At 32.9% G+C, this 27,913-nt stretch overlaps 2 protein-coding genes and 1 long non-coding RNA gene across 5 annotated transcripts; all 3 read right to left on the reverse strand.

Moving 5' to 3' along the window:
• Positions 1-2,946: 2,946 nt before the first annotated feature.
• LOC148624691 (BPTI/Kunitz domain-containing protein-like) lies at positions 2,947-6,127 on the reverse strand. Of its 2 annotated transcripts, none has more exons than XM_088571173.1 (3): positions 5,990-6,127; positions 4,310-4,451; positions 2,947-3,343 (listed from the first exon to the last, which is right to left on the reverse strand). In XM_088571173.1, exons 2-3 carry the CDS (start codon positions 4,437-4,439, stop codon positions 2,976-2,978), a joined length of 498 nt encoding a protein of 165 aa, XP_088427299.1. In that variant the 5' UTR covers positions 4,440-4,451; positions 5,990-6,127; the 3' UTR covers positions 2,947-2,975. The 2 variants fall into 2 exon arrangements, with proteins under 2 accessions (XP_088427299.1, XP_088427298.1); XM_088571172.1 differs by lacking the exon at positions 5,990-6,127 and adding an exon at positions 4,640-4,657.
• A 7,979-nt stretch (positions 6,128-14,106) lies between these two features.
• LOC148624692 (uncharacterized) lies at positions 14,107-16,672 on the reverse strand. 2 transcript variants are annotated; one of them, XM_088571175.1, is made up of 3 exons: positions 16,533-16,672; positions 14,605-14,915; positions 14,107-14,376 (listed from the first exon to the last, which is right to left on the reverse strand). In XM_088571175.1, exons 2-3 carry the CDS (start codon positions 14,909-14,911, stop codon positions 14,207-14,209), a joined length of 477 nt encoding a protein of 158 aa, XP_088427301.1. In that variant the 5' UTR covers positions 14,912-14,915; positions 16,533-16,672; the 3' UTR covers positions 14,107-14,206. The 2 variants fall into 2 exon arrangements, with proteins under 2 accessions (XP_088427301.1, XP_088427302.1); XM_088571176.1 differs by having other exon boundaries at positions 14,605-14,912; positions 16,533-16,627.
• Positions 16,673-23,876: 7,204 nt separating this feature from the next.
• Positions 23,877-25,923, reverse strand: LOC148624693 (uncharacterized). The gene is made up of 3 exons (XR_015919737.1): positions 25,784-25,923; positions 24,522-24,901; positions 23,877-23,992 (listed from the first exon to the last, which is right to left on the reverse strand). It is a non-coding gene; the product is annotated as an uncharacterized LOC148624693 (long non-coding RNA).
• Positions 25,924-27,913: the final 1,990 nt, after the last annotated feature.

Genomic DNA, 27,913 nt, shown 5'->3' on the forward strand with positions numbered 1-27,913 from the left:
CACGATTTTTTTGTCTTTGTGTCTCTTATTTTCGTCTTTGTCTGCCAATAGATATCGAGTTTGTTTTTTCATGAGAATCCTAACATGCGTGAAATGAGCAAGAAAAAATGATATTTATACATGTTGTAAGACTATAATGAACAACAGTTGGTGTATCTGTCGTAGCATTCTTATGATCCATTCTACAATAATGATGGAAACTCGCTATTGATATCAATAGTTATCTTAGTTCAAAGCATTTTGACATTTCCTCTTATCAATCCAATTTATCTTTAATTTCCTAAAGTGTAAAACAATGCTTACATAAACAAATGGTCTGACAAAATTAAAGCATTTCTGACAATGTGATTTAAGGATAAATTTGATGTAGTATTTTTGTTCCGATCTACCGGAGACCATACATAGATAACATTCTAACAAATTGTCGACAAATGGTTAGGTTGTTTTCTTTTTCAATTTTGGTCGCAATATCAATATTAGGCATCCAATTGTATGTCACGATCCATCCTTGAAAAAGGAATATAATTTAATTTTCCTAATTTTCACCTTCCTACATCGTTTGTGTTTACCTCATTAATTTTATTAATCGTGATTTGAAAAAAAAGTATATTGCTTCTGTGTTTGGACTTTAGAAACTTTAGAAAAGAATGTCGTTTCGAATCTACAGTCTTCTTTGTAACTAATATATCAGTGTAAAAGCAGTTAAAATATTGCAAGAAGTTAATGATTGATTGATTGATTGTTGGGGTTTAACGCCCGAACAGCAATATTTCAGCTATACTCAGGCCATGAACATGAAAGGGATGATAAAATGAACATGAAATGAAAAAGGGATTGGACACAAGGATGATAAGGTCGACAAATTTTGATTGCCACATGATAAATGGGGGTATGGGTAGGGTCGGGCAATTTAGCCTCCTGTGGCGGAGCGGAAAGGTTCCTACTCCTATCGGATACCACAGCAGGGTTCTTAAAGTGCGAGGAACGTGACATCTTTTCCAACACGGTGCACCACTATGGTTTGCGGTCAGGTTTTCCGTATTATAGCCTGGGAACCCCAGTATATAACACGCCAGGAGTATCCCATTCCACCACCTGGGGCCCACATCCCAGTTGCGCTGAGCGCCCTAGCCTCCAGCTAGGTTTCTGAGCACTATTTAGTCGCCTTTTACCACAAGCTTAGCATGCTGCAGGCCAATTCTTTTGACACCTATTCTTTTTCTGCACGGGGCGCAAGAAGTTAAGGAAATGTTGTGCCGAGTATACTAAATTTGATTTTGAACGACATTTAGAGTTTAGTTTATATTGAATGCCCAAATATTTATTGAACGAGCTTTCTGTTGCTAGCATTTAATTTATTTAAAAATGTATATCTTATTACTAAATGAAGTTATTCTAATAAATTAATATTTTGGAGCAAGACATCATGGGTATCTATTTCTGTTTATGTTAGTTCTTTTTGTGGGAAATATCTCTTGATTATAATATGATACAACTTTTAAATATTTATATTTTACTTTCTTTATTGTTTGGATTGAAACTATTGTATCCTGAGCGCATGTTATAAATGTAACTAACTTGTATATGTAACTTCAGATATTAATACAAAACCCTTCCAATATGTAGAAGAATTCATCAGTACTATCAATTCATCTTTTTCTTTGCACAAAGCGAGATAACTCTACACAAACTGAACTTTTTAAGGATTGATACTGATTGATCTATACTTGTTGTAAAGAGATTTGTACTTGTAGATACTGAAATTTAAGTCAGAATTCATCTAAAATACATTTCTATTTCATTCAATTGTTTACTACAAACATTACACACATTTTGTATTGATCCCAGAGATTTACAAGGAGAGAAAATTATAGGGTTTAGTTAACCTATGAATTAGGTATTTGTTTTAGAATGTCTACAGTCGTCAGAGTGACTTGTTAGGTTTCACACAGACACACCTTTAAATTGAATTCATAAATATTCAAGGATATGTTATACAATGTCTTATGTCAGAAAATACTTGGTTCTTAGTCCAATTAACGTTCATTTAGTAGTTGGATTTTATGTGGGCAGTGTTTATTCCCGAATCATATCAACACGTTAAACTACTCTGCTGTGCACAGTGACAATCCGGACTTATATACCATTGTTTTGTTTAAGTAAAACTTTACTTCCAATGGCTCTGATAGTGTTTAAAATATGTAAATTGAATACTCGTATTCCTATTAAACTTCATTTATTTGTACTTATCATTGTAGATACTTTTATTCAAGTTGAATGACATCGGTTAGATTCTAAGTTTTCAGTACTTCTAGTATATAAAATTTATTTTTTGGGTAAAGGTCTTCTTATGTATTTGACTATAATACTTCTGACAGGAAGTTACTCATTGCAACATATAGAAATTTGCATTATATATGATTGGTATTTTTGTATTTAGATAAATTATGAAACATTTGTACTAACGCTGTTAATACGTGTTTTAATGTGAACGATTTCATCGACAATTGACTTATAACTTTTGGTTCAGTTATAAAAGTTATATTGTTTTAAACATTTCATACTTACATTTGATTTCTTGTCTGTGCTGTTATTTCAATGTAAAAGCAGTTAAAATATACCACTGGTTGCTTTAAGTTAATAATATTTCTCACACCATTGCGTTTTATTAAGGCTTCATCCCAGATATACACAAAGTTTGGGTTCTTGTGTCAACAGTTTGCTCTCTACATTATCTTGATGTATTATTTTACGACAATGCTATATAGTTATTTGTGATGTGTTCACAGAAAACAGGGGACATATTTTATTTGTGTTATATTACTTACTTGTGAACAATATATGTGAATAAATTACCGTAAACATATTTATGCAAGTCAAAAATGAAAATATTTGACGATATTCTATTGTATAATAAGACATGTAAAGTAGAAAGAAGTAACAAAATCGCCTTAATGCCTTTTTATTCACCCATTTTACAGTTCAATTTCACCACCACCTCCACTTCTTCCACATGCCAGTTGACAACTCATAAAATCAGCAAAATTATTATCATTTCCTTCACAGCCGTTGAACTGAAATGAAGCGCACATCTTGAAAACTTTGTTGTAGTAGTATCTTGTGATTCCAGTTGTTGAGTTGTGACATGTTCCAGGATCTACTGGCATGTGACATGCGCATCTGCTGAGACACTCGACAGGACTCCTGTACCTATTACGGTTTCCACCACGTCCACTGTAACCGAAGGTTTCACATCGCCCAGTTTGGGCATTGAAATAATACATGTTGATTGTAAAGAAAGGGTTACGTGGGTTGTATCCAGGGTATGATGGTAATCGACATCCTGAAAGTAAAAGGGAACTGATACAATATGTATAATGGATAGCAAATGTACATGTAAACAGTGCAGTTATGTATTTGAATTTGACAGATATTTAAATTAACATTTTAGAACTTCTTTTTACTTGTTTCGTGTAAGATTCTATAAAGGATCACTTAACTGTCTTTTCATTATAGCTATATTAAAAGAATACTTAAACAAATCCTAATTGTAGCCATCTAATCACAACATGATTAATCATTTAAAAAAAAATATTTTTAGTGTTTTCAGTATTTTATACTATTAACAGATGAATCATTTACCTTATAAAATACCTAAACTAAAAAAAAATAAAATAAAATATTTGTTTGTAAGGGCCCCTTTAGTACTTTTAACTATTCTTTTTTATTCTAAAGAAGAAGCACTTTCCCTAGTACGTAACTCGTTTTTTTAATGCAATACTTTACTACGAATATAACATGTAATTTAAAATTTCAAATATATTTTTCTACTAAAGCTTAATTCCCTAATGTCGTTTATAGAGGCATAAGTTTGCATGCTGTCAGTATAAACTTTCAAACTCAAAATAAATAAATAATCAGTACAATGTCTAAGATAAAACGAAAATCATTGATTAACGTAGCAAATATATCACGGTGTTCTTACAGCAAACTATCTCCGCAGACTTCAGGGAGAAGAAGAGAAGAAAAAAACCAAAACAATCTTTTAATGCATTATATATATTATTGATGTGCAGTGACTTGACTTGGAACACATATGAATTACAAGCACGTATTTGGTAAGACGACATCGAATATTATTACTTCTGCATTTCTTTACTGACTGTCATAATTTTACGAGCTTACAATTGTATACATTGAATTAAAGTTATGTAATTAGGCCAATTTAGCGATAACATTTTGATGACTTAAGAGACATTATGGCATAGAATCTGGTTTGATACCATTGGCTTTTAATCTATTTACTCACTATGTGGTAATTGTCTGTATGTTAGTAACTTTCGTAGATCTAGGTTTTGGTTGACGTTGTTAAAGTTCAAGCTGGAGAAAAGGAATGCAGCGGTTACAGGCACCAAAAGAATGATAAGAAATCGTATCATTCTTAATTCTGTCTGAAAAGTACAAATAATTGCAAAGAAAAATTAATTTTAGTATATACAAACAATTGACGGTATTCATAAACCTCCAACACGATCCACCGATTGGTTAGTAATGTATTAAAATCACAAATAGCCGAATCACAAAAGTTTCCATTTGTCATTTCGTGTTTTGTTTATAAATTTATCACTAGCAATGTTACCATTATACGATATCAGGAAGTAAGCTTGTCAATGGTCACAATACACTGATCATTGCTTCTTTTGTCTTAATCCATGCCAGGCATTCTATAGGAACTTGAAGATATAACAGGATTGCAGAAACGCATTTAACTCTTTTACATTTTCGGAGTTTGGTTTTATTTCAGGTACATCGCATTCATACCGCTGTTTTGCTTGTTTATCATGTGTCTCTGTATGCCAAATGAATGTACAATTTCGGTTTCAATAATATTAACATCTACAACATGTAGGCGAATTGACTGCCAGATCTTTTTTATTGTTACTTCTACATTTGTTCCATGTAATAAAGGAAAAAGATATCTATGCTCCTGTTCATAATTCTAAGTTCATAATTATCAATACCAAAGATACACGATTGTGGGACATCACCAGAAACCCAAAAAGACCAAATAGACGAGAAGCAAATATGGCACAACAAAAGGTTAGAGGACAGAACAAACAGCCAGATGAAATTAAAAACGATGCCGAAAAAGAGATCGAAATAAAAGTGATATCGAAAATATTGGTATTACGTGTTATCGCTAACAAGAGGACGGAAGGACATCTACTCAACCAGCGCACCCAGTTCATGCTCTGGATTGAGATTTATGTTAAAATTTTCCATTTTATTTTGTTCTTTTATTTGCTTTCATTTTTTTTTCAGTTTCAGTGCAAAATTAAAGCAGTGGAACATTTTCTTGATGAAATTAAAACGTTGACTCAAGGGTAAAAAAAGGAATGGCATCATTTAGAAGATATATCATACAGAAACTAGCATACATCATTGAATGATAGTAATTAACGAACACCCAAAACTTCTAGATGTATATAGAGAGTACGTCGTACAGGTATGAAATGCTCCGTAAGAAGTCTAAAAATGCAAATTAATCAGCTAAGCTGTCCTCATGTAAAGAAGCGTCCATCTACTTCGTTCGTTCAAAACGAATGCTGTGATACCATTTAAACAAGCCATACGATGCAGTGCTACTTCATAAATTGATATTCCAATTTTGTTCATAAAAGATGCATATTTGGACACTTGAACATTTGCTGTTCGATAACAGTCGAACCAAAACCCATAAAGTATATACAGAATTGTTCACTTGACCGATGTTACATCCCATAGTTTCTACATACATGTAAATGTGACAAAGGTTACTCGGATCGCTCATATTTTATATGCGTGCACACAAGTTGACAAGCAATCAGAAAGCAAGAAAGTCTACCTATTTAGTCAAACTAAGTTAACATGTCGATTTAAATGTGTATTTCTGTATTTAACAAAATGCAGAAAAGCATACTTCGTTAAAATATTCTTATTCAATACTTACATTTGACTCACAAAATAATTTCCAAAAAGACTAATTAAATAGATACTGAACAATATTAATTACAGAATTAATTAAGCATTGTTTATTAAATTAAATGACTAGAAAAAACAAGATGTCATGGAAATTTCGTGATGAGAATGCACGGAATAATTTATCATTACACTTACAAGGCATGCTTGTACATGGATGTGAAATTTGAGGCATTCAAAGGGGTATTTAAAAAAAGTTCGGATTTTACAGAATTAAAAGGAAAAACAGGCGACAATTTTGCCTTATATTTTCGATCTAGAATAACGCAGGAGACCCTCAGCAAACTAGCATACAGGCGCTACTTATTAAGTTTACCCCCACCTTAAATTTGGTAACCTTAATAATATAAAAAATATACTAATTACATGTACATAGTACATGTTACTATAAATCCATTGTTTTACATTACTAACTGTATAGAAAAATACACACGTGATTGTTTGGTCAGAAAAAAGGATATACCTCATGAAAAGCCACAGCCACAGAAGATATTAGTTGCGCATCAATTAAAAAAAGGCAATATATACAAATGTATTATAAATATGTGTAACATTTCTTCAATGAGCAAGTATTTATGGAGTTTTTGTTAACAGACATATAATTCTCACATTTGTAAAGAGGTTTGAATCTTGGTTTCCTTAATAACCCTAATATAATAGTAAATACATTTAAAAAGACGTTTCTCTAATCTTTTCATTATTTTCATTTTTTCATATTTTCAAATCGACTGTACAGTACCTGTATGGGATAAACTTCCCATTTTATGGGGTATGGGACAATGGGGCATGGGGAATTGGGGATGGGGAAATGGGGAATGGGGGATGATTGGGCGATGGGGAATGCGGCATTGGGAATGGGGTAAATGAATAGGGCAATGGGAATGGGGCGAAGGAATAATTTTGATTGGTCAATAAAACAATTATTGTTTAATTTTAATATTGATAAATTAAACACATTGAGCATTAATAACAAGACCATTTAAAAAAGTAATATGCTGATTCCCTCTCAATTGGTAGAGCCCCGTGCAGGTCCGGGTGTCAAAAGAATAGGCCTGCAGCAGAGCTAAGCTTGTCGTAAAAGGCGACTAAATAGTGCTCAGAAACCTAGCCGGGGGCTAGCCGCTCTGCCCACAGAGCAACTGGGATGTGTGCCCCAGGTGGTGGAATGGGGTACCCCTGGCATGTTACATGCTGGGGTTGTCAGGCTATAATACGGAAAACCTGACCGCAAACCATAGTGGTGCACCGTGTAGGGAAAGATGCCACGTTCCTCGCACGTTAAAGAACCCTGCTGGGGTATTCGATAGGAGTAGGAACCTTTGCGCTCCGCCACAGGAGGCTAAATTGTCCGACCTTACCCATCCCTCCCTTTTCCTAGTGGCAATCAAAATTTGTCGACCCTACTGTCCTTGTGTCCCATCCCATTTTTCATTTCATCATCATTTCATGTTCATTTTATCATCCATTTCATGTTCATCGTCTGAATATAGCTGAAATATTGCTGCTCGGACGTTAAACCCCAACAATCAATCAATCAATCAATCAATCAATCAGCACCTGCGCATGGACTGTTCATATCAAAACTCATACGTTATACCAGAGCTTGCCGAAACTACGCAGACTTTTTGTATCGCGCTAGAACTCTAACAAATAGGCTTCTGGAACAGGGTTATGTTGCTACAAGATTGAAGTCTTCACTACAGAAGTTTTATGGTCGTCATTATGAACTCGTGGATCGTTATGGTGTATCTATCTGCACCATGAAAACTGATTTATTCAACGGGTCATAGTTTTCCTTTTCTCGTTTGTCTACCCCGAATTTGTCTTTTTATGAGCAACCCGACGGGTGGAAAAACAGAGGACGCTTACCCTACCGGTGCATCGGGTCCATGCTCCCAGTTTTTAGTGGAGTCCGAGTTGCTCATTTGCTTTTGTTACTTTGTATGTATGATTTTAGTTACTTTCTGTTCTTTTCTGTGTATGTCTGTTTTCCATGTCTGGTCTTTGTCCCTGGAAAGAGTAATCAAGGGAACAAAGGTTATAGCGCTAATCACACGAATGTAATCCTGGGACAAAGACCAGACATGTAGAGCAGACATACACAACAAAGAACACAAAGTAACTAAAACTCATATATACAAAGCAACAAAAGCAATTGAGCAACTCATCTCATGTATCAAATGTTTGGTTTATTAAATTAAGCCTACCTCATACCTAATTCCCCCTAAAAATAGAGAGTTAATTACAGTTTATTACGGACCAGGATAAGGCTTAGAATCGGTGTAAAACACGAGGGAGTTTTCCTCAGTATTTTCAACATTACTATATTCATTCGTTTAAAGACGTTTCGAGTGGAACCATGATCTACAGCAGCTTTGATCCATAGCAAGAGGTCGATATGTGAATTGTCGTGGTTCCGATGACACGGCCTGACCCAAGAGCCAGATTGTCAATTTGACTTTTTTCGAGTTTCTGATCGGCATTTTAATTCTAATATAGTCTTCCAATGAAAACGCTAAAAAGGTTTGTCTCCATTTCTTCCTAATTTCGAAAAACATTATTTATACATATGTGGTCCTTAAAATTGCTATCATGTTATACAAAATGAAGTGCATGTGCTCTTGTCTGACGTGTAGTTCTATTTACAAATATGACACACTAAAAATGGTTTGTATAGTAGCCGGTCATGTGATAACAGGAGGGTGCCTGCAATATCTCATGCATTACTTCGGCAAAATTTCAAGCTAATTTTTCGTGAACTATGTTACATCATAGATGTATGGTTACATGTAATTATCAGTCTCTATGTAGGGATCAAACAGTGTGGGTGATACATGTACCATCAGAATCAAGAAAGAAAGACGCCATGTCCATTTTTCTTATTTTATTTCGTTAAAGTGAATTGAAATGTCATTAAATTGCACTGCAAATGAACATTTAAAGGTCACGAAACGCTCTCAAGAACCTCAATTTCTAACATTCTATTGAAAAAGTACCAATTACGCAGTAATGCAGCTATCAAAATGTTCCTTTCAAATACAGAAGTTTTTTTAATGGAACTATTTTGTCTGATCGTTTAGTTTTTTACTTTGGTGTTTCAAAATTTTGCAATTTTGTCTGACTTTCTCAAAGACTTGTTTTTCATTATATGCGTATTTTAAATTATTATTTTCATTAGGTATTTATTTGGAGATGAGTGTATTTCAAATGAAGGTATTAGAGTATTACGGTATAAATAGTATACACAAGGTCTAAAAGTTGTCTTGATAAAAAGGAAACTACCATTCTTGCTTTCTCTTTTTATTGCCTTAACAGTTGGATTTTAAAAACCGAAAACCACGAAAACTGGTACCCCACGAACCATAGTACTTTCACAGTACCTATTTTCAATTAAAAATCAACTATAAAATGATAAATTGTATTCGGTTATTTTTTCTTGAATTTCAGTCCAGCGTGCTGGTCAGTAGCAAAAATGTCTCGGGTACATGCAATAGACGCCCGAGTCACAAAAAAACCTACCTAAACGGTTTTATTCCGACCAACAGCTGGACAGCACATACATGTACCATCTCCGGTTTTAATGGATTATTGATTTTGAAATCGCAAATCATTACTACGAGGCAAGCGAAGTGTACAGTAAACTCCAGTTCGTGATAAACAAACTAGCGAAAGGACTAGGGGAAACCAAACTTAGATTCGGGAATAAACATTCAGAAGTCAACGTTAATAAAATGACTTAACTTTCTCGTTAGTTCTTTCTGGGCTAATGGTAATTAGTGGCATACTGATAAATCGAACAACGGCTCACACTTTCTAAAAACTACTGACTGAGTTGTTTTTGGAGAATTGTGTCTATTGTTTGATCCCCGCTGATTTGTAAAAAAGAATCCACTGTTTAAACAAAAGCTTTAAATCTTGTCAATGTGTTATAGATGACAAATCCCCATAACAGAAATCAAAACAAATTTAACCTAGGACGGACCCAAAAAGCTTTGTATACCCGATTTCGGTCTGAATCTGAAATGAAGTTAACTTGTAATTCAGAATATGATTTTTATCGAGTTTCCTTAAAAAAGCAGATTGTTTTTCTGATAAAGCTCGCGTCTTAAAATTTTGTTGATTCGTTGAGATTAACCCTAGTTGATATAAAACCGTATCAGGCATGGTTATTTTAAAATAAAATATAACTATATATATTCAACTTCGTCCTCTTACGGTTACATCTGCCTCTAATACATTTAAAACTAAAGTTACATATTACATTTACACAAGCTATAATTTCCATTCAAAACGAATTGATTGAACCGATATACAAGTTGAATTGTACAAGCGAACACAATTAAAACATATGAAAATATCAAATATAAAATTAAGACGCCAAACCTGTTTGCAATCCGGTTGAACAAATCAAATCACTATGTTCTTGCATTTTTCCAAGCTAGTCACCTGCAACCCTGCAATCAAGGTCACACTTGTAGCTGTGAATTTTATGTAAAATAAATTAAAAAAAATAATATATATCAAACTGATGCATATTTATTGTTTCATGTGATATTTTGTCTACCTTACAACAGCCCCTTTTAATCTTTTTTCTTTTAATAGATACGTTCACCACATGCTGAACGCACTACGTATAAACTAACTCGTTAAATTTCATCACATTTTTTGTTTATACTCTTTAGCTTTGGGATATTGAGGATGTTGGGGTGGTTGGGCGATTGGATTAGTTTAAAGCTATGAACGGTAGGATATTTTGCTCAAATAACCCCATCAAATCTAACAAAATGTGGCTACGGCCGAACATCGATGTCTCGGTGCTAAAAACCCATATAAATATTGAAGCATTCTATTTAACATTTTTAGTCTTTAATCTTTGATTAAAATTGGTGATACAGAAAACTACGTTCAAAGAATGTGAGGCTACCTACAACAATTAATATCACGCAGTAAAAATACTTAATATATGACTGTGAAATACAATCCTGTTCTGCGTCGAAGGGCGGTAAATATAATATAATCACACAAAAATAAAATAAAATAAAATAAAATAAACAATTTAAAAATATAAACGAAATATTAAAACCAAAAATTAAAAAAAGTAAACATTTGGTAATTTTAAGCAAGAGTAAATTTAGTAAAATAGACATGTGTGAAAAAATGAAGACCACAATTTTCGAGTTATCATCCTTTCTTCATTTGTATGATTTTAAGCATCACTGTAATTACAGTACTTTAAAAAAAATATACAGATAAAAGATTGCTAAGATGAGCATGTACAGTTCCCTTATGTTTGTTAATATAAAATGTGTCTTCATAATATGAAACTTCCCTAAAAATAACACAAACATTTCCGTTTTTATTTCAATATCAATGACCGCAACCATAGCACGATTATCGATACGCTACTTCGAGAATCTTTTATCCCGTGGTTGATTTTGAGTATCGTGTATGTTATTCAGCTCTCCTATGGGGTAAGTTACCCACTATCCCAAATACCTGGTTCCAACTCCAACATCGCCACATTCACCATGTCACGTTCCGCATTTTTCATTCAACGTGCATTCTTATTTCACAGCGCCCAAAAAGTAGGAAAACATGTATTATGCATGACGCTAATTAAACCTTCAAAGGTTTTTCAATACAATATTTAGGTGAAGATTCGTTTATCACGCATGTATTCCAAATTAATGCTAAGATTCCTCGTCTTCCATGTCCTTTGTCCCATTTCCAATTGTCCCGCACACTCATCCTATTGCAACATACCCCAGGCAAGGGAAGTTCACAGGTACAGTAATTTGGAGAAGAAAAATATCAATAATTGAAGAAATATGTTTGTGCGATAGCCATAAAAGTGCTTTCTTACTTAAAAAAATCACGATGGGTGTTCAATCCCCGAAACACTGAGAAGTTGTAATGTTTAGAAGTAGCTCTGACAGCTAGGCATTGGATCAATAAAAACACCAATCTGACAGTGTAATTTCATTATATGTACCTTGTGCTTACATAACCATTAGTTATAGTCCAACCAATGAAATCCAATCCAAACTGAATAATGAGGACAAATAACATTCAACTGAAAAACTCCTTTTCCCCCATACATGTAGAGACATAATGATGATCAACATTAATACACGGAGCTATTACAAATCTTGGATTTTTAAGGTACCATAAGGTTGATCGATTCGATTTGTACTTGACAAGCATGTGTAAAATGAATAAAGACTTGTTCTGATAAGGCGAAGATCGATGTAAACCTTTCATCTTCTATTTCTAACTTGCAAACAAAAATATTGTTTCTATATGACAGGAGGTGATTCATTCATGTCAAAAACTAACTGAACTCACTTTCGTTTCATGTTTACAAACGGGTATTTATCACATAATCAGTCTTAATTTCTTTTGAATTAAAAAAAAAACAGAAAGTATTATCGTTACGAAAAGAAATAGTGTATGTAGAGCTTAAAAACATTAACTATTTGATTGATTTTACTACAGAATGAATCACCTCTAAAATTGGTAGTGTCTAAATTTTATGTGGACTGGTAATTAAGATATTACTTTTTTTAATCAGGGTTTTACTTTGCACAAAATAAATCAAAATATTATAAATTAATACTTTTTTGACATGTAACTTACATAAATTTGTTGTCACCTTAACCAAACCATGTAATTATTCAGTTATGTTAATACTACTACAAAATATTTTCCACAAAAAAATAAGGGGCACTTATCATTGTTTATGTTTTCGTTTATCATTTATGTTTGTATAAAATGTACCATTCTTCATTTGCATACGTTAACGTCAATTGTTTTTTAAAGCAGAGGACGCTTATCCTACCGGTGCACCTGGTCCATGCTCCCAGATTTTAATGGAGGCCGAGTTGCTCATTTGCTTTTGTTATTTTGTATGTATTATTTTAGTCATGTAATGTTCTTTGTTATATATATCTGTTTTTCCATGTGTGGTCTTTGTCCCTGGATTACTTTCTTTTGATTTCCGCTAGAACCTTGGTTCAATTGATTACTTTTTTTTTACTTGCCGAAACTACGCAGACTTTTTGTATAGCGCTAGAACTCTAATAAATAGGCTTCTGGAACAGGGTTATGTTGCTACAAGATTGAAGTCATCACTACAGAAGTTTTATGGTCGTCATCATGAACTCGTGGATCGTTATGGTGTATCCATCAGCACCATGAAAACTGATCAACGGGTCATAGTTTTCCTTCCCTCGTTTGTCTACCCCGGACTTGACTTTTTATGAGCAACTCGGCGGGTATTTCTAGAAAAGCAGAGGACGTTTACCCTACCGGAGCACCTAGTCCATGCTCCCAGTTTTTATTGGAGTCCGAGTTGCTCATTTACTTTTGTTACCTTGTATGTATGATTTTAGTTACTTTATATTCTTTGTTGTGTATATCTGTTTTCCATGTCTGGTCTTTGTCCCTGGATTACATCCTTTTGATTACCGCTATAACCTTGGTTCCCTTGATCACTCTTTTACTGTCGAGTACCTGAATGTAGAGACCAAATTGGGAGAACGGCCTCTACTACATAGATACCCCAGAAACTGTCCTTTTAATTTGTTAATCATCGATATTAACGTTAAATGGAAATCTTATCGATACAGAATTTGCCAGTACTATCAAGTTCCTAGAGTGCATTTGACGATTTCTATTTTTAAACGGTAAAAGTACTTTTTAATAAAATCTTTTTTTTTTTTTTCGCTTCAAAAAGACTTGTTTTATCAATGTTGTGCTTGACGATCAAAGCAAAGGAAAATATTGTGATTGAAAAAAAAACCCAAAACATTTCCATCATCACAAAGGCAACTTTACCAGGGCTTAACCAATGAAAATTATATAACTTAAATCTTGAAACGCCTTAGTAGGCAAAGTTACACATTATTATAGCAACGTGTCAACAACTGTAGTAAAACTCCATGTTTATCTATTTCAATAATTACTCAATAATACCGTCATATGTTACATATATAACGTAATTTGGAAACTTTAATTTGCATATTTGTATTCATAAACTTTTAGTTTTTGTTATATTCATTGTAAAATGAAGTAAAAATAAAATAAACCTCAACATAAAAAAGTTTAATGAAATGATATACGAAAATATTATGAATGTAATTACACATGCTGTAGAGGATACAAAAAATCAACATTTGAGTCCGAATGTTTAACGCTTGCACTTTTGTTTACACTCAGATAAACTCCGGAAGTTATTTCTGTTTCCTCCACATCCGGTATAGTGAAATTCTCGACACATTTTACTTTCTCTTTCATAGTAATATCGTACAACAGCTTCCGTACAGTCAGTGTTTCCATAGCTTAAAGGTTGATCACATTCTACAAAGAAGACAATTTTATCCTTATTAGATATAATAAAATTACCTCGAATCAGGACGACAGAATTAATTTAAAATATGGGAAAACACCATAAATAGTGACAACTAAAAACACTTATCGGCATAACATGTAGTATATCTGTATATCGTCGTTAGATGGATGTAGTGTGCAGGTTTTGTTAATTGAGTGTTTGTTACAAGCAACTATTGATTAATCATATATACTTACTAAACGACATTGATGACCATGACCTCGAACGTCCCGACTTCTTATTTTTACCATGTTTTTGTTCCCACCACGATTTTCCTGCTCTCCACTGCTCTTCGTGTTTGTTCTTACGTCTCTTTGATGACCTGTCTCGTTTCCTGCTACTGGTCGATCCTGTTAGTTGATCCTGTAGCTCTGACAACTCTTTCAAATAATAACTGACTTCACTTTTTGTCAATGGATTTGCTGGTGATCTCTTTTTTCTGATACTGCTTCCTATTACCATAGTTACAGCGCATAACAACAGAAACACACATTTTGTGTCCATACTTCTACAAAAAGTAATCAATCGACAGTACCATTTAAATGCAACTGCCACGTACTACGTGCATATCAGAAACCTGTTTTCGGAGAGAAAACCTATAAATAGTTTATTTATTAGTATGTGCATGTGAATTTGTAAATGGCAACCTACTTTGCAAAATTATTTCATCTTTAGTATATCTGTCATAATCATACATGGCATCAGGAAAAAAAACAACCTTTTGAACTATCATATCTTCCTTTTTGAACATGTCGTCTTGTCACCAAACATTACACGATTCTGTGACTAACTTCATTCATTTACATGTAACATAAGGATTGAAAATCTCATTACAGATACGGAGAATTCATGTGGGGATGAGAAATTAGAATGGCAAGAATAATGAAATTGTTTTGAATGCTGAGGTATTGGTCAAATTGAAAATGTTTTCATTTGAAATTTGCATGTGGTAATTCTGTCGGAATTAGAATGGGGATAGTGGCGAATACTTTATGGTAAAATGGATACTTCATATCATATAAGAGCTGTATGTTCCAAACAATATTTACATTTTGAATTTTTATATCAACTAATAGCAAATATATCCCTCCAAAATACATGTTCTGAACTTTATTTTGAAAACCTCACATTTTGTTGTTATGGACTAAAATGTAAAATCTGAGTACACAAAGATACATTTACAATTCATACAACGTGAATAAATACTCCTGAATAGGAATAACAAACGTATGAAACTTAAAGTATAAAACACAATGTAATACATCCCTTTTACTTAAAGAAACAAATTCCAGTTTATTTTGCTCTCAAAATGACAGTATGTCAATTATCATGTCAAAATCAATTGAAGAATAATGAGCTAAGAATCATGCAAAATGTGATAAATGTTTGAAAAGTCTACATATTTTTATTTTGATATTTTGTTTAAAATGCTAAAGTTAAAAGAAATTTACACGTGACCTTTCATATAAATCCTGTTCTTTGAGATTATAATTTATATAGAATGTTTTATAGAATTCAAAATTTAGGGAGATAAAGCTGTAAATTACACTAAAATACAATAGAAACTATTGGATTTCGATGTTAATTGTCTCTCAAGACCAGACAGATTGGAATGAATAATTACATATTTCATCATGTAGACCCATTAAAACAACTTAATAACAACAATAAAAATGTGTGGCGATATTTGGAGTGTACCACATATTACATAATTTGCATGATTTTTACAAAGACTGCTTTTAAACAGCAGTAAAATTAATCCAAATTGTGTTTACATGCATCCTTAAGCGCACTTATATACTATCGGATGTATTCATATAGAGAAGGGAATAACTAACGAATTAAAACTAGGAGGTGCGATGAAAAATGAATTGTGACGTAAAACACGTTTGTCATGTTAACGTGTAAAAAATATGAATTTGTTTTGAGCTTTGATGTATGATTGAGAAACGTCTGGAACCTAATTACATTACGTTATACTTTAAAATCAAAGCAAATTTAAAAAACATAATTCATGAAACGAGTCACTATTTATAATGTTTTTTTGTTTTTTGGTCAATGTTTTAAGTGAAATCCTATCACTGGCACGAGGTGAAAAATTGAAGAAAAAATATATGGTACTTACAATCTTTAGCACAGTGTCAACCTGTTTGTTTCGGAGTTTTAACAAGTAAACAACGCGAATATGTCAAATTTAAATATGCAAATCACGAATCCAAATTATTTAAATTTTCTTTGTTAAGTATGACAGTTTTTGTCAATTACTTAAAACTTAGGTAATGTAGACATGATATTTATATAATTTATTACACGTTATATATTAATTAAAGAGCAATAAATAACCACAAATTATACAATAAAGATACTTTAAAACACTATATGTTATTGTTATTGCGCCACAAAATCATCCAAAAGACTTGTAAGTAATTGACCAGTCATACCTTTGGCTCTGTTACAAACAGGAAAAAGTGTTATGGGTTTGATATTTTGGGACAAAACATCCTCATAATGACGACATTTATTTTCATTAGTGTATGATTAAAAGGTACCAAATATTTCTATACAGATTTAACGGATATGTCATGACCAAATTCTAAATATTGCATTACATACTATCATGAATAAGGTTCTTTGTCATAGTCAGCACTTTTTTCTCTAAACATGGAATATAAGTATTTCATATTGTGTCGAATGTCAAAATAAACAGTCGATTCTTGGCTGGAATCAAATCTAATTTAGGTATATTTGCCTGCAATTAACTATCAACTCTTCAAAATGCGGTTGTCTTATACTATTTACTGTTTATGTCTGTAATTTCTAGACATCATTATGACCAACCAACATCGCCATACTAAAATTGTTATCCCCAAGGTCTTTTTATATTTTCATATTTATATTGTCGCACTACATTGTACACGATGTGATAACATGCTATTTTAAAATGGGTTTTGTTACATGATATTGTGATTTTAAGAGACCAAGCCAGTATCTCTATCAAATTATGGCGTTCCACATGTAAGGAATAGAAACGTTTGCCCTATTAAACAATTTATTACCCCCACTGCGACACGTTAACATATAACACAGACGTCCGTTTCCTTTTTTTGACAGTAATTAGTCAAACGTGCACGTTTTTTCCCTCAAATATTATATAACCGACTTAATGACTACGTAACTGTGAAGCTTCAGGGAGTGTAACTTGCGATGCAATAAGTCATATCGTTATATATGTCCTGTCAAACAATTTTACATCTGTATTAGCCAATTTTTGGCGCATGTGTTTATTGTTCAGTCCTCTTCCTCATACAATCAATATTATTTGAACCAAACGAATTACTTTTTGGTTTCGTTTAGTTTTCAGGAAAAGAACGCCAGACCACTAGACAATTTCACATGTTGACTACTCACGAGAGTGTCCACGCAAATAGGAGTCAGTGGGTGGCACATGACAAATTTTGTTTTCCAAAAAAAGTTCATCCATTACATATCGCAAATGCATCCTTTCTCAAGTTTAATGTTGGTTTTTTATTAAATGTACCGGTTAAAGCGGTTAAATTACATGGAAAGCGTTGAAATTCATTAAAAAGGGGAGATAACTTTCTAATTTTGCTAAATTTGGTTTTCTTAGGGAACTGTAAAATCATTTTCTGAGCCATCCGCTGTCGATTGAAAAACAATAAAGTACTATTGGACTTATATATGATATTACATTGGATTGAAACAAAAAATGCAGTGGGATAAAATTTACCCTGTGCCACCCATATCATAGGATTGACCTGACTCCCTCTTAAGTGCTGGTCCTTTTGAATCAGACCGAATAGGTTAATTATTTCAAACACCAACCCATCTTACAATGTAAATAGAAAAAGAAGTCCTCTCTTTGAAATTACAACTATTCAATCTATGTATCTCTGCTTGGAAATACCAAAAAATTACGGTTTTTGACAGAATAACTTGCATTTCAATAAATTAATAACTCATGTTACCAAAATGATTCGGAATCTTTTCTTTCTTTCTTTATTCTAATTGTACATATAGTAAAAATACACAGTCAGCTGGGTTATTTCCCCTATTGTCAAATTCTTACAGAGACTGGCACTTAAAAATATAGCATGTAAGTAATACAGACTTCAAAAATATCTTCACTTGTGTTTAATAAATGGGAATTATGTATATAATTCAGGTTTATACACAAATGACATAGTTAACCGCTACCCTTAAGTACCTCTTTTGTTTTTAGTACAAAGTTCAAGTGTTACACGTGGACACTACCTTTTCTCATCATTAGTTTCAGTGGATGGTACACTCCTTAAAATGTTCATGTTTCCAATTTTAGCATTCGTGCATCATTTATCGTGCAGTTTCATATCGTTTTGTGTTCGTTCAAACGCATGATAAACGCATGACAGAAGCGTTCGTTTAAACGCACACCAGAAGCGTTTGTTTAAACGCACTGTACGAGCGTTCGTTTATTTTTGTACTTCGATTATATCCTTGATTCAACTGCTATTGATATTTTTTTGCTATTATTTATTCATATATTTTTATTAATTCTATTTTCTACTTTTTCTTTCTTCATTATTTGTAAATATTATTATTTTTCATCGTTCGTCTATCGTACGTTTAAATGCACGATATGAGCGTTCATCTATCGTGCGTTTAAACGCACGCTAGAAGAGTTCGTTTATCGTGCGTTTTGGTATATGTGGAAAACCTAAACGTCTCAAGGAATGTATGCACGTCACTCTCCTCCCCTACCACCACCTTACAATTGACTGTATAGAGTTTGTTTGTTTTTAATTTTATCTGTTAATATAAAAGTATTTTATTATAAATATGTGTTGTCTCAGTGAATTTGATTCTAAAACATGGCCAGGTTTCGACTTTGTCAGAACTTTAAATATATTTGCCTTGGTATTTCGAATGGCCTGCCCCGTGCAGGTTCGGTTGTCAAAAGAATAGGCTCACAGCAGCTCTAAGCTTGGTGTAAAAGGCGACTAAATAGTGCTCAAGACCCTGGTCGGGGGCGCGGACGCTCTACCCACAGAGCAACTGGGTTGTGTGCCCCAGGTGGTGGAATGGGGTACACCTGGCGTGTTGCATGCAGGGGTCGTCAGGCTATAACACGAAAAACCTGAGTACAAACCATACTGGTTGTCAAAGAACCATGTTGTGGTATTCGATAGGAATAGGAACCTTTGCGCTCCGCTACAGGAGGCTAAATTGCCCCGATTCTACCCATCCTTCCCTATTTCTAGTGGCAATCAAAATTTGTCGACCCTATTATCCTTGTGTCCCATCCTTTTTTCATTTCATCATCATCATCATTTCATGTTCATGTTATCGTCCATTTCATGTTCATCGCCCTGAATGTAGCTGAAATATTGCTGCTCGGGCGTTAAACCCCGATAATCAATCAATCGAATGGCGTAGATTAGTATTATTGTTTCTCTGCCTTAAAACACCCGTTTGTAGCTACACGTGTAAATAGCTTAAAGTTTGAAGATGTATTTAGTTAAATGTGAACTGCTGGTTTTTAGGTTTCATACTTTGACGGAGGGTGGTTTGTATCTTTTTTAAACTGGCAAATAGGCGGCCATATTATGATATATGGCCTGAACGTCCGAACGTCCGTCCTTCATACATCGTGTTAACACAGGCAATCTTTTAGGGATTTTAGCTTTTGAGGTCAAATATATGTGTACAATTATGGAAACAACACTTTTTATTCGCTCCATTTTGGAAGCGATGGAAATACTAGGTGAACTTAAACAAAACATTGTGACAGACTTAAGTGTAGAGTATGATTTAGTGCTGCTGATTATTAAAGAAACACAAGTTTCTAGTTAACTTGTTTAGCTGTGTAACTATCACGCATTTTCTTTTGACAGGTAATGATCTCTTTTCCTTAGCTTGTTGCTACTCGATGATTTTGTTTGCGTAGAAAATATACAAAATTCCAGTCAATCGAAAGATTCAGCTATACCATGCCATGTCAAAATGATTACACCATGAAATTCGATACCTGGACAGCCAAGATAAAACTAACGACGCAATGGCATGTTTTTTTATGCGTTTCGATATACTCATAGTCTTTACATTGATTGTAATTTTCGTTTTTTTTAAAACAAAACAGCATTAATAATGAGTTGAAGAATAAATGACTTGGCTTGATTATGGATCGGATTATATTTTAGCGTCATTTACAGAGTTATTTCTCTTAATTTTGAATTTTACAAAATATTCTATATAACTTTAATCTCGCGAGAACAAGGGATACATGAAAAGTCATATGTCAGTTTCAGTTTACTATAACCTTTAAAACAAAATATAAAAAAAATAAAAATATGTAGGCTTTCAAACCATGAATCACATTTAGCATGATTCTAAGCGCATTATTCTTCGATTGATTTTAACATAATAATTAACATACTGTCAGTTTGAGAGCAAAATAAACTGGAATTTGTTTCCTTAAATAAAAGGGATTACCCTGTATGTCGTGTCGGACGGATGACTGCGTCATCAATGAAACCAAGATTTGAGGAGAACTCTAAATAATATATTCAAAGCATTAAGACTAGACAATAGACACACACAACAAAGAGCATGAAATAACCAAATAGCACGTACATAGAAACAAAAGTAAATGAGCATCCTCGATTCCACTAAAACTGCCAGCATGGACCTGTTGGACTGGCAGGATAACCATCCCTTGCTTTTCTAGAAGGACCTTCAGAGTTAGAAAAAAAGTAGAAAAAAAGTTGCAATCTGATTTATTAACATCTCAAATGGGTAAACTAAAAGATGGTAATATGAATGTATTGTAAAAAGTAGGCTTATCAATTCTACAAATGTATCATAAATTTTATGCGCACTTTTCTCCCATCCTAGTGTGTAAAGGCGTCTGGGTTGCATAAAAACGTTTTTTTTTTATTTATTTGAGTTATATAGCGTTATTTATGATGTTTTCTACATTTACCATGACAACAAATTCTTGTTTGTGCATATTGGCTTATTTTAATCCATCATCACCAACGCCATTGGTGTCTCGGTTTCATGGCGCTATTGATAATTGTTAATACTATCGTAGTTGTATTAATTCAATGTCGATCCTGAAAAATTCGAAAGATCTTCTGCAGACCATCAGTTCAAGACTATTATCAGAATATAATAGCATTAGAACCTATGTTTTTTCCACACTGTATACTTTTATCCCGTATACTCAGTTAAAATCCAGACTTAAAACATTATACATCGTTGTTTTTCCAAAAAGACGGTACACCTAAATACAAATATATTGTTTTAAGTAGAGAGTCCGTATACTTTGTAAGAAATAATTCCAAATCATCTTCCAAATATACAGAAAATGATGATTACAAAATGCTGGAATTTTTAACAACATATCGACAACATATTTGTTCAGTGAGGTGAACTCGTTTTTCAACAAATGGTCGGTATTCCAATGGGAACAAATTGTGCTCATCTACTTGCTGATCTATTCCTTTATTCTTATGAGGCTGAATTTATAGCTGATCTGGTCCGAAAATATCTTTTAATCTCAGTTTTCGCTATATAGATGACGTGTTATCTTTAAACAATCATAACTTCGGGGATTAGATACGTCGCATCTACCCCAAAGAACTTGAGATAAGAGATACTACAGACAGTGTAAAGACAGCATCATATCTTGACCTACACATAGAAATTGAAGGTAAGGGAAAACTATTGACCAAACGTTTCGACAAACGTGATAACTTTTCATTCAGAATTTTCAACTTCCTTTTCGGTGGCAACATCCCTTCAGCAACTGCGTATGGAGTGTCAGAGCTGGTTAAAACTACGCATACTTTTTGTATCGCGCTGGACTTCTAACAAGTAGGCTTCTGGAACAAGGTTATGTTGCTACAAGATTGAAGTCATCACTACAGAAGTTTTATGGTCGTCACCATGAACTGGTGGATCGTTACGGTGTATCCATCTGTGCCATGAGAACTAATTTGTTCAACGTGTAATAGTTTTTCTGTCCTCTTTCGAATACCCCGGACTTTACCTTTTATGAGACACTCGACGAGTGTTCCTAGAAAAGCAAAGGACGCTTATCCTACCGGTGCTCCCACGGTCCATGCTCCCAGTTTTTAGTGGAGTCCGAGTTCCTCAATTGTTTTTGTTACTTTATATTGTTTTTGTTGCTTTGTGTTCTTTGTTGTGTATGTCTGTTTTTCATATCTGGTCTTTGTTCCTGGATTACATTCTTTTGATTACCGCTAGAACCTTGGTTCCCTTGATTACTTTTTCACTACTTAAAAATATTAAAATCCGAGAAAGATCATAAATTTAATGGTAATACTAATTGAAATCCTAGGATTACATGACATCAAAAATATTTTTCCTACAATTGTGACCTTGACTTACCAAATTATTTTACCTAGGGAAAGCACTAAAATTGAAATATCAATAATAGTGATTGATTCATTTGTTATTTCTAATCACATGATCGACAAATTAATCTAATGCATTTGTTCTTAATTTGTTCTGTTGTAAAAGATACAATGTATTACGCTCATTTTCGAAGAATAAGTAATACTTGTATCTGGTGGACGTCCAAAATGAGTTTGCAGTGGCGGAATTACGATTCTTAAATGTGGAATGAAAAAAAAAGTAAGAATGGGGGTCGGGGATGGTTTATGGTGTAAACGGAAAGTCTAGGCCATATAGTGTTGAACCGACTTTTTATACTTGTATATCACGTTTTGCAGAATGTGTACAACTGAGTTTTATATCGCTTATACCTTATTTGTGTTTACAGTAGAACTGCAGTGCGAAGAGAGAAAAATAAAAAAAAATCTTAAAAGTCTGTTAATCATGTTTTTGCCGATATATTTTTTTGTAAATAATATTAATAGCAGCAATATTTTCTTTTTGTTTTGTAAAGTTTAATTCGTGATGTCCATCAAGTTCAAGAAGATTTAGTTGTGATTGATTTAACAATTAGAAGAAAAGTGAACAGTTAATCGTAAGTGGTAATGCCAATACCTACGACTGTGTTTTGTAAAAGAGGTACCAGAAATTTAACTTCAAATTCATTAATTTTTGCAAGACATTTCAGGTCACTCAGCGTTTATGTAGTACAAAATTCAAAATGATATTTTTCTTCCGCTATCTTAAATTTACTTGTTACACAAACCAATGACAACAAGACTTTTCAGACTAAAGTTATTTTTTTACTACAAATAAAACGAGATAAGATAATAGGATGTGTCGGCTAATTCATACTCTGAGTTTTGTTTGTCTATGATTATTATTGTCTTTTTCTCATTTTATTGACTCACTACCGGTATTCGTCACGTATTTGTCTCATGATTTTTAGTTCTTTACTGTTTCACGTGACTAATATTTTGTTTGTGTCAAATCCATACTCACTATTTTATGTACTTGAAACAATAGTTTACATGACACAAAACGAATCAAATTATATAATTAGACATTTACTAAGTCCAAAAGCATCATTAGAAACGCGCTTAAAGGAGTACTGCTGTGCGTCAAATAGTGCATTTCTTTCCAGTAGTGACCTCTCAATTGTGACCTCTGAAAAAGAAGAGGTATATTTTTTTTCAAAAGTATATATTTAAAAATATATGTATACATTTTTGACTGTACAGCGTCGTCTTACAACATTTATTATTGTGTATTTCAAAAACCTTGTTATTAACAATGTATTTATGTCGTTAATGCGAACCTGTATGAAGAAAATATATTTTAAGTTCACAATGTCAATAATATAGAAATATGACCGTTCAAGTTCGACAAATACAACTTCATATAATAACTGAAATTAAAATAGATAGTGGCTTACAAAATCCTGAATGCATTTTCCGGCTGAGAGGAGAAAGTTATGCCCCAACTGGCCGAAATATTTTTTACGGCCTGGTTTTCCTGTATAATGAACTTCCTGATTTATGCCGCGTAATGTACCACATAGCACTTCCCGCCATACTTAAATAAGACCTTCTGTGATTTGATTCGTATTAGTTGTTGTAATTAGGATATATCCTTTTTATTCTATGCCATTTAATTGGACGGTTTTGTTGTATTTATAAGAGGAATTAATTGTTACCTGTAAATAACACTTAGATGTCTCCATTGCCTTTGGTTTAAATTCAATTTTTTTTTGATGTGCGACTCCTACTTTTCTTTGAAGACTTTCTGCCCTTTTTATTTTTCTTGGATTTCCTCGACTTCGATTTTTGCTTTTTTGACTTCTTTTTGTTGCTCTTCCTCTTTTGTTTCGGCGACCTTTTGCTTCTTGAGCTTCCAGTATTTGCAACAGATGAAGTGAGATCAAAGAGGGATTCTCCTAAGCTAGATTCGCTTAATTGTAAAGCAGTACTCCTCACTGCGGGCTTTGACCATGCAAACACTAGAAGGACACTGAACACCAACAACGAGAGAAACAGTTTCTTCATATCTGTCTCTTTGTTGATATGTGTTTGTAAACTGTAAAACATTGTACAAACTCAGACCAGTAGAAATAAAAATTGAAATCAACCTTACTGTAACAAGAATTACGCCATATTTCTGCTCTTTACCTTTAGTAAAAGACAAAACCAGAAGTTCCGAATAAAAATGCTACAACTGGTACTTAATATGAGTCTTACCACATAAAGTAATAAATTAGCAGGGAACCAGAAATATGGCGGGAAATCATGGTATTGCAGCTCAGATAATAGGAAACATTTCAAAATATCCATAGAAATAAGATGGCGGATAAACAATACATTCAGTGCAAAATTCACGTAGGAAAAATAAATTTGGAATTTTTTCAATATCGGAGGTAAGAATGAAAAATAATTGTAAGGGAATCGTAGTACAGAACGACATGAATAAAATGGCAAGTTTTTGAAAGGAACCGTCGAGTAATTACAAAAATAAACGCAAAAAAAAACGCAAACAATCTGAGGTGACTTGGAGTATAAGAGACATGATAAATATATTAAATGATAAGAAAACAACGGATGTTAGTACACATAATTGTCTGAAAAATGTATAAAAAGTAAAAATGAAAAACAAGAAAACAAACAAATAATTATTATAATCGATTTTTTCCAATTTGAATCGTAATTTAGATTGATTCAAATTGCTAAAATTTATCTTTTTCCTTTTTTTTTTTTTTTAAGTTTTCATTATGCGTAAAGTGTGAAGTTGATACCTACTTAATCATATGTATTTTTAACCTGTCAATTTGTAAATGGTAATTTGTTGAATTTCAGGTTCATCTGTTTTACAAGAGAGCATTCATCCATCTTCAGGAAAAAAAATTCCATTGTAAATGTTTAACAGTATTTGTTTGGATTTCTTACTGCTTAAAAAACAACTTACCCGTTTGCAGTTCTAACGACAAAAGAAGTCTAATACAAGCATTTATCTAATTAACGAAAATTAATTTATTCAATTCACGCGCAACATTGTATTGTCATAATTCATGTGTCATCTCATTGTAGTGTTATGCAGGTGCATTAATGCAATTTGATCATAATCTCGTCTCAACTAGATTTTTCAAGACTGCTTATTTTAAAGTCTAACATTAGCCTCAGGTACTTTTGTTGTATGCTTTAACCCCTTGAACCCATGTCAACTACATGTTTGAAATATAAAGATATATTTAGAATCGTGAAAAAGAAAACAATGAAACCACAAGACAAGTCATATTTGCCTTGAACCTTTTGCTCTTTTAAAAACACATCATAATGATTGTACATTAGTATAGTGCGAAGTTGTTTCAGATCAATGGGATTTACTTTAGATATTCTTTTTATTTTACATGAAAATGTTTTTTATTGTTTTTTCTTTGAGAAGATTGTTTCTATATATCTATATGCCTGTATGAATTAAGATATGTCATTGGTCAATAATTTTACGAGAGATCATTGATGATATCACCAAATTAATCATTTATTGCAGAAAATTCAATTGTTAAAGCTCACTTATGACACAGTTGAAGTCAGACCTGAGATAGGAATGATTGATATACTAGTACTGTGGATTTAGCTTAAGTTTGTTACGTACGAATATACTTTAAAATATAACAATGTATTGCACAAATTCGCGCTGTTGGATCTTTTCAAATAAAACTAGTTTTACTGGTACCATAGATATTGCTTAATTTGTCTAATATCGCGAGCTTTTTACAACGTTTGGCCGGAAGGAAATTAAACATATTACTCTAATTATTCTAATTAACTGATTGTATTAACATGCCATATTGTAAATTTGCCTTTCAATTGCAATATTATACCCCCAGTTTGAAGATCTATCTTTTCTCAGATGTTTAAGTGATATTAAAGTTTTTTAGGTCAATTTTTGTATTATGTGATTACATTTTAAGTAAAGTAATACTACCTTAAGAATTCTCAACAGCAGCTTTAACAAATTTCTTCTTATTACTGTGTTAACAATTATAAAATATTTTATGTTGATAAAGACCTATTTTTTTTCTCAAAATAAACATTGTTTTCAATGACAATAAGGCACTTCAATATGTCTTAAGTTTTTGTGTTTCGGAATGCAAATTGTCTCTCTATTACTATAGTCTCAGATTATTTATTTGATATATCATTTTTTCAATGAGATGTGAATTAGTATCAGCACTGTTACTTGGAATGTTACGAAACATTTACTTAGTCTCATATCTATGTTTATTTTGGTTACTTCTGTCGTATGTCCGATAGAAAAGTATTATTAAAAAGTTTTGTGTACTTTTACAAGTGTTATTTGCAATAAATAAGAAACAACACATGACCCTGGTTAGCTTGCAAATATGTTTTTTTTTCAATTTACGAAAGTTGTAGATCAAAGGTCATACGCCATGTTTATATCAAACACACTTTAGAGTCATAACCGGAAATGCCATATTTTTTAATAAATAAACTCTGTAATTATTGCAATCAATTGCTAAAATGAGTTTTGCAAAAAATTCTCCTTTACAAAACATGTTCACTCGTTACAGATTATAGACCACCAAAACATTTGTCCAACCACTTCCCCTACTGTTTTAGTGGTCCGGTATGACGTTATAATGACAATAATTTTGTGACGTCGAGATATTTTACCTATTTTACACTGACGAGGTTTTGTGGAATTGGTTACTGAAGGCCTATACCTTCATTCATTAGATTTACACCGGGTTAATCGTTGTGCATTTGTATTTAGTTTCTGTTTCGAATTCGATGATTTGTCTCACATATCGTTGTATACTGCTTTAACTTCATCGTCCATTTCATCAACTTAATACCCTTTTGGCATAATAAATCTAATAACTTATTTCTTAAGAGAAGAGAAGATAACAAAATCGATATTGTAAGGAGAACAATTCAATCTATGAAGACTTTAAAGCACGTCTTCATCCAAATAAAACGAAATCTCAGTTAGATGAGAAACGGCAATTACACTGGATATTCAATCATCAAAAATATAACTTTAAAAATACGCTAATAAATTGTAGCACCTGAA

This window comes from Perna viridis, chromosome 2 (assembly GCF_037379345.1).
Source record: "Perna viridis isolate PV_CMFRI_1.1 ecotype Kerala chromosome 2, ASM3737934v1, whole genome shotgun sequence".
Taxonomy (NCBI): Eukaryota; Metazoa; Mollusca; class Bivalvia; order Mytilida; family Mytilidae; genus Perna; species Perna viridis.

Excerpts from the sequence above, each read along its gene's own strand:
- LOC148624691 (XM_088571172.1), bottom strand. Across the intron at positions 3,344-4,309 it reads ATACAGACAATTACCACATA|GATGTCGATTACCATCATAC; the intron begins GTGAGTAAATAG and ends TTTTACTTTCAG.
- LOC148624692 (XM_088571175.1), bottom strand. The coding sequence starts at position 14,911 with ATGGACACAAAATGTGTGTTTCTGTTGTTATGCGCTGTAACTATGGTA. Across the intron at positions 14,377-14,604 it reads ATGGTCATCAATGTCGTTTA|AATGTGATCAACCTTTAAGC; the intron begins GTAAGTATATAT and ends TCTTCTTTGTAG.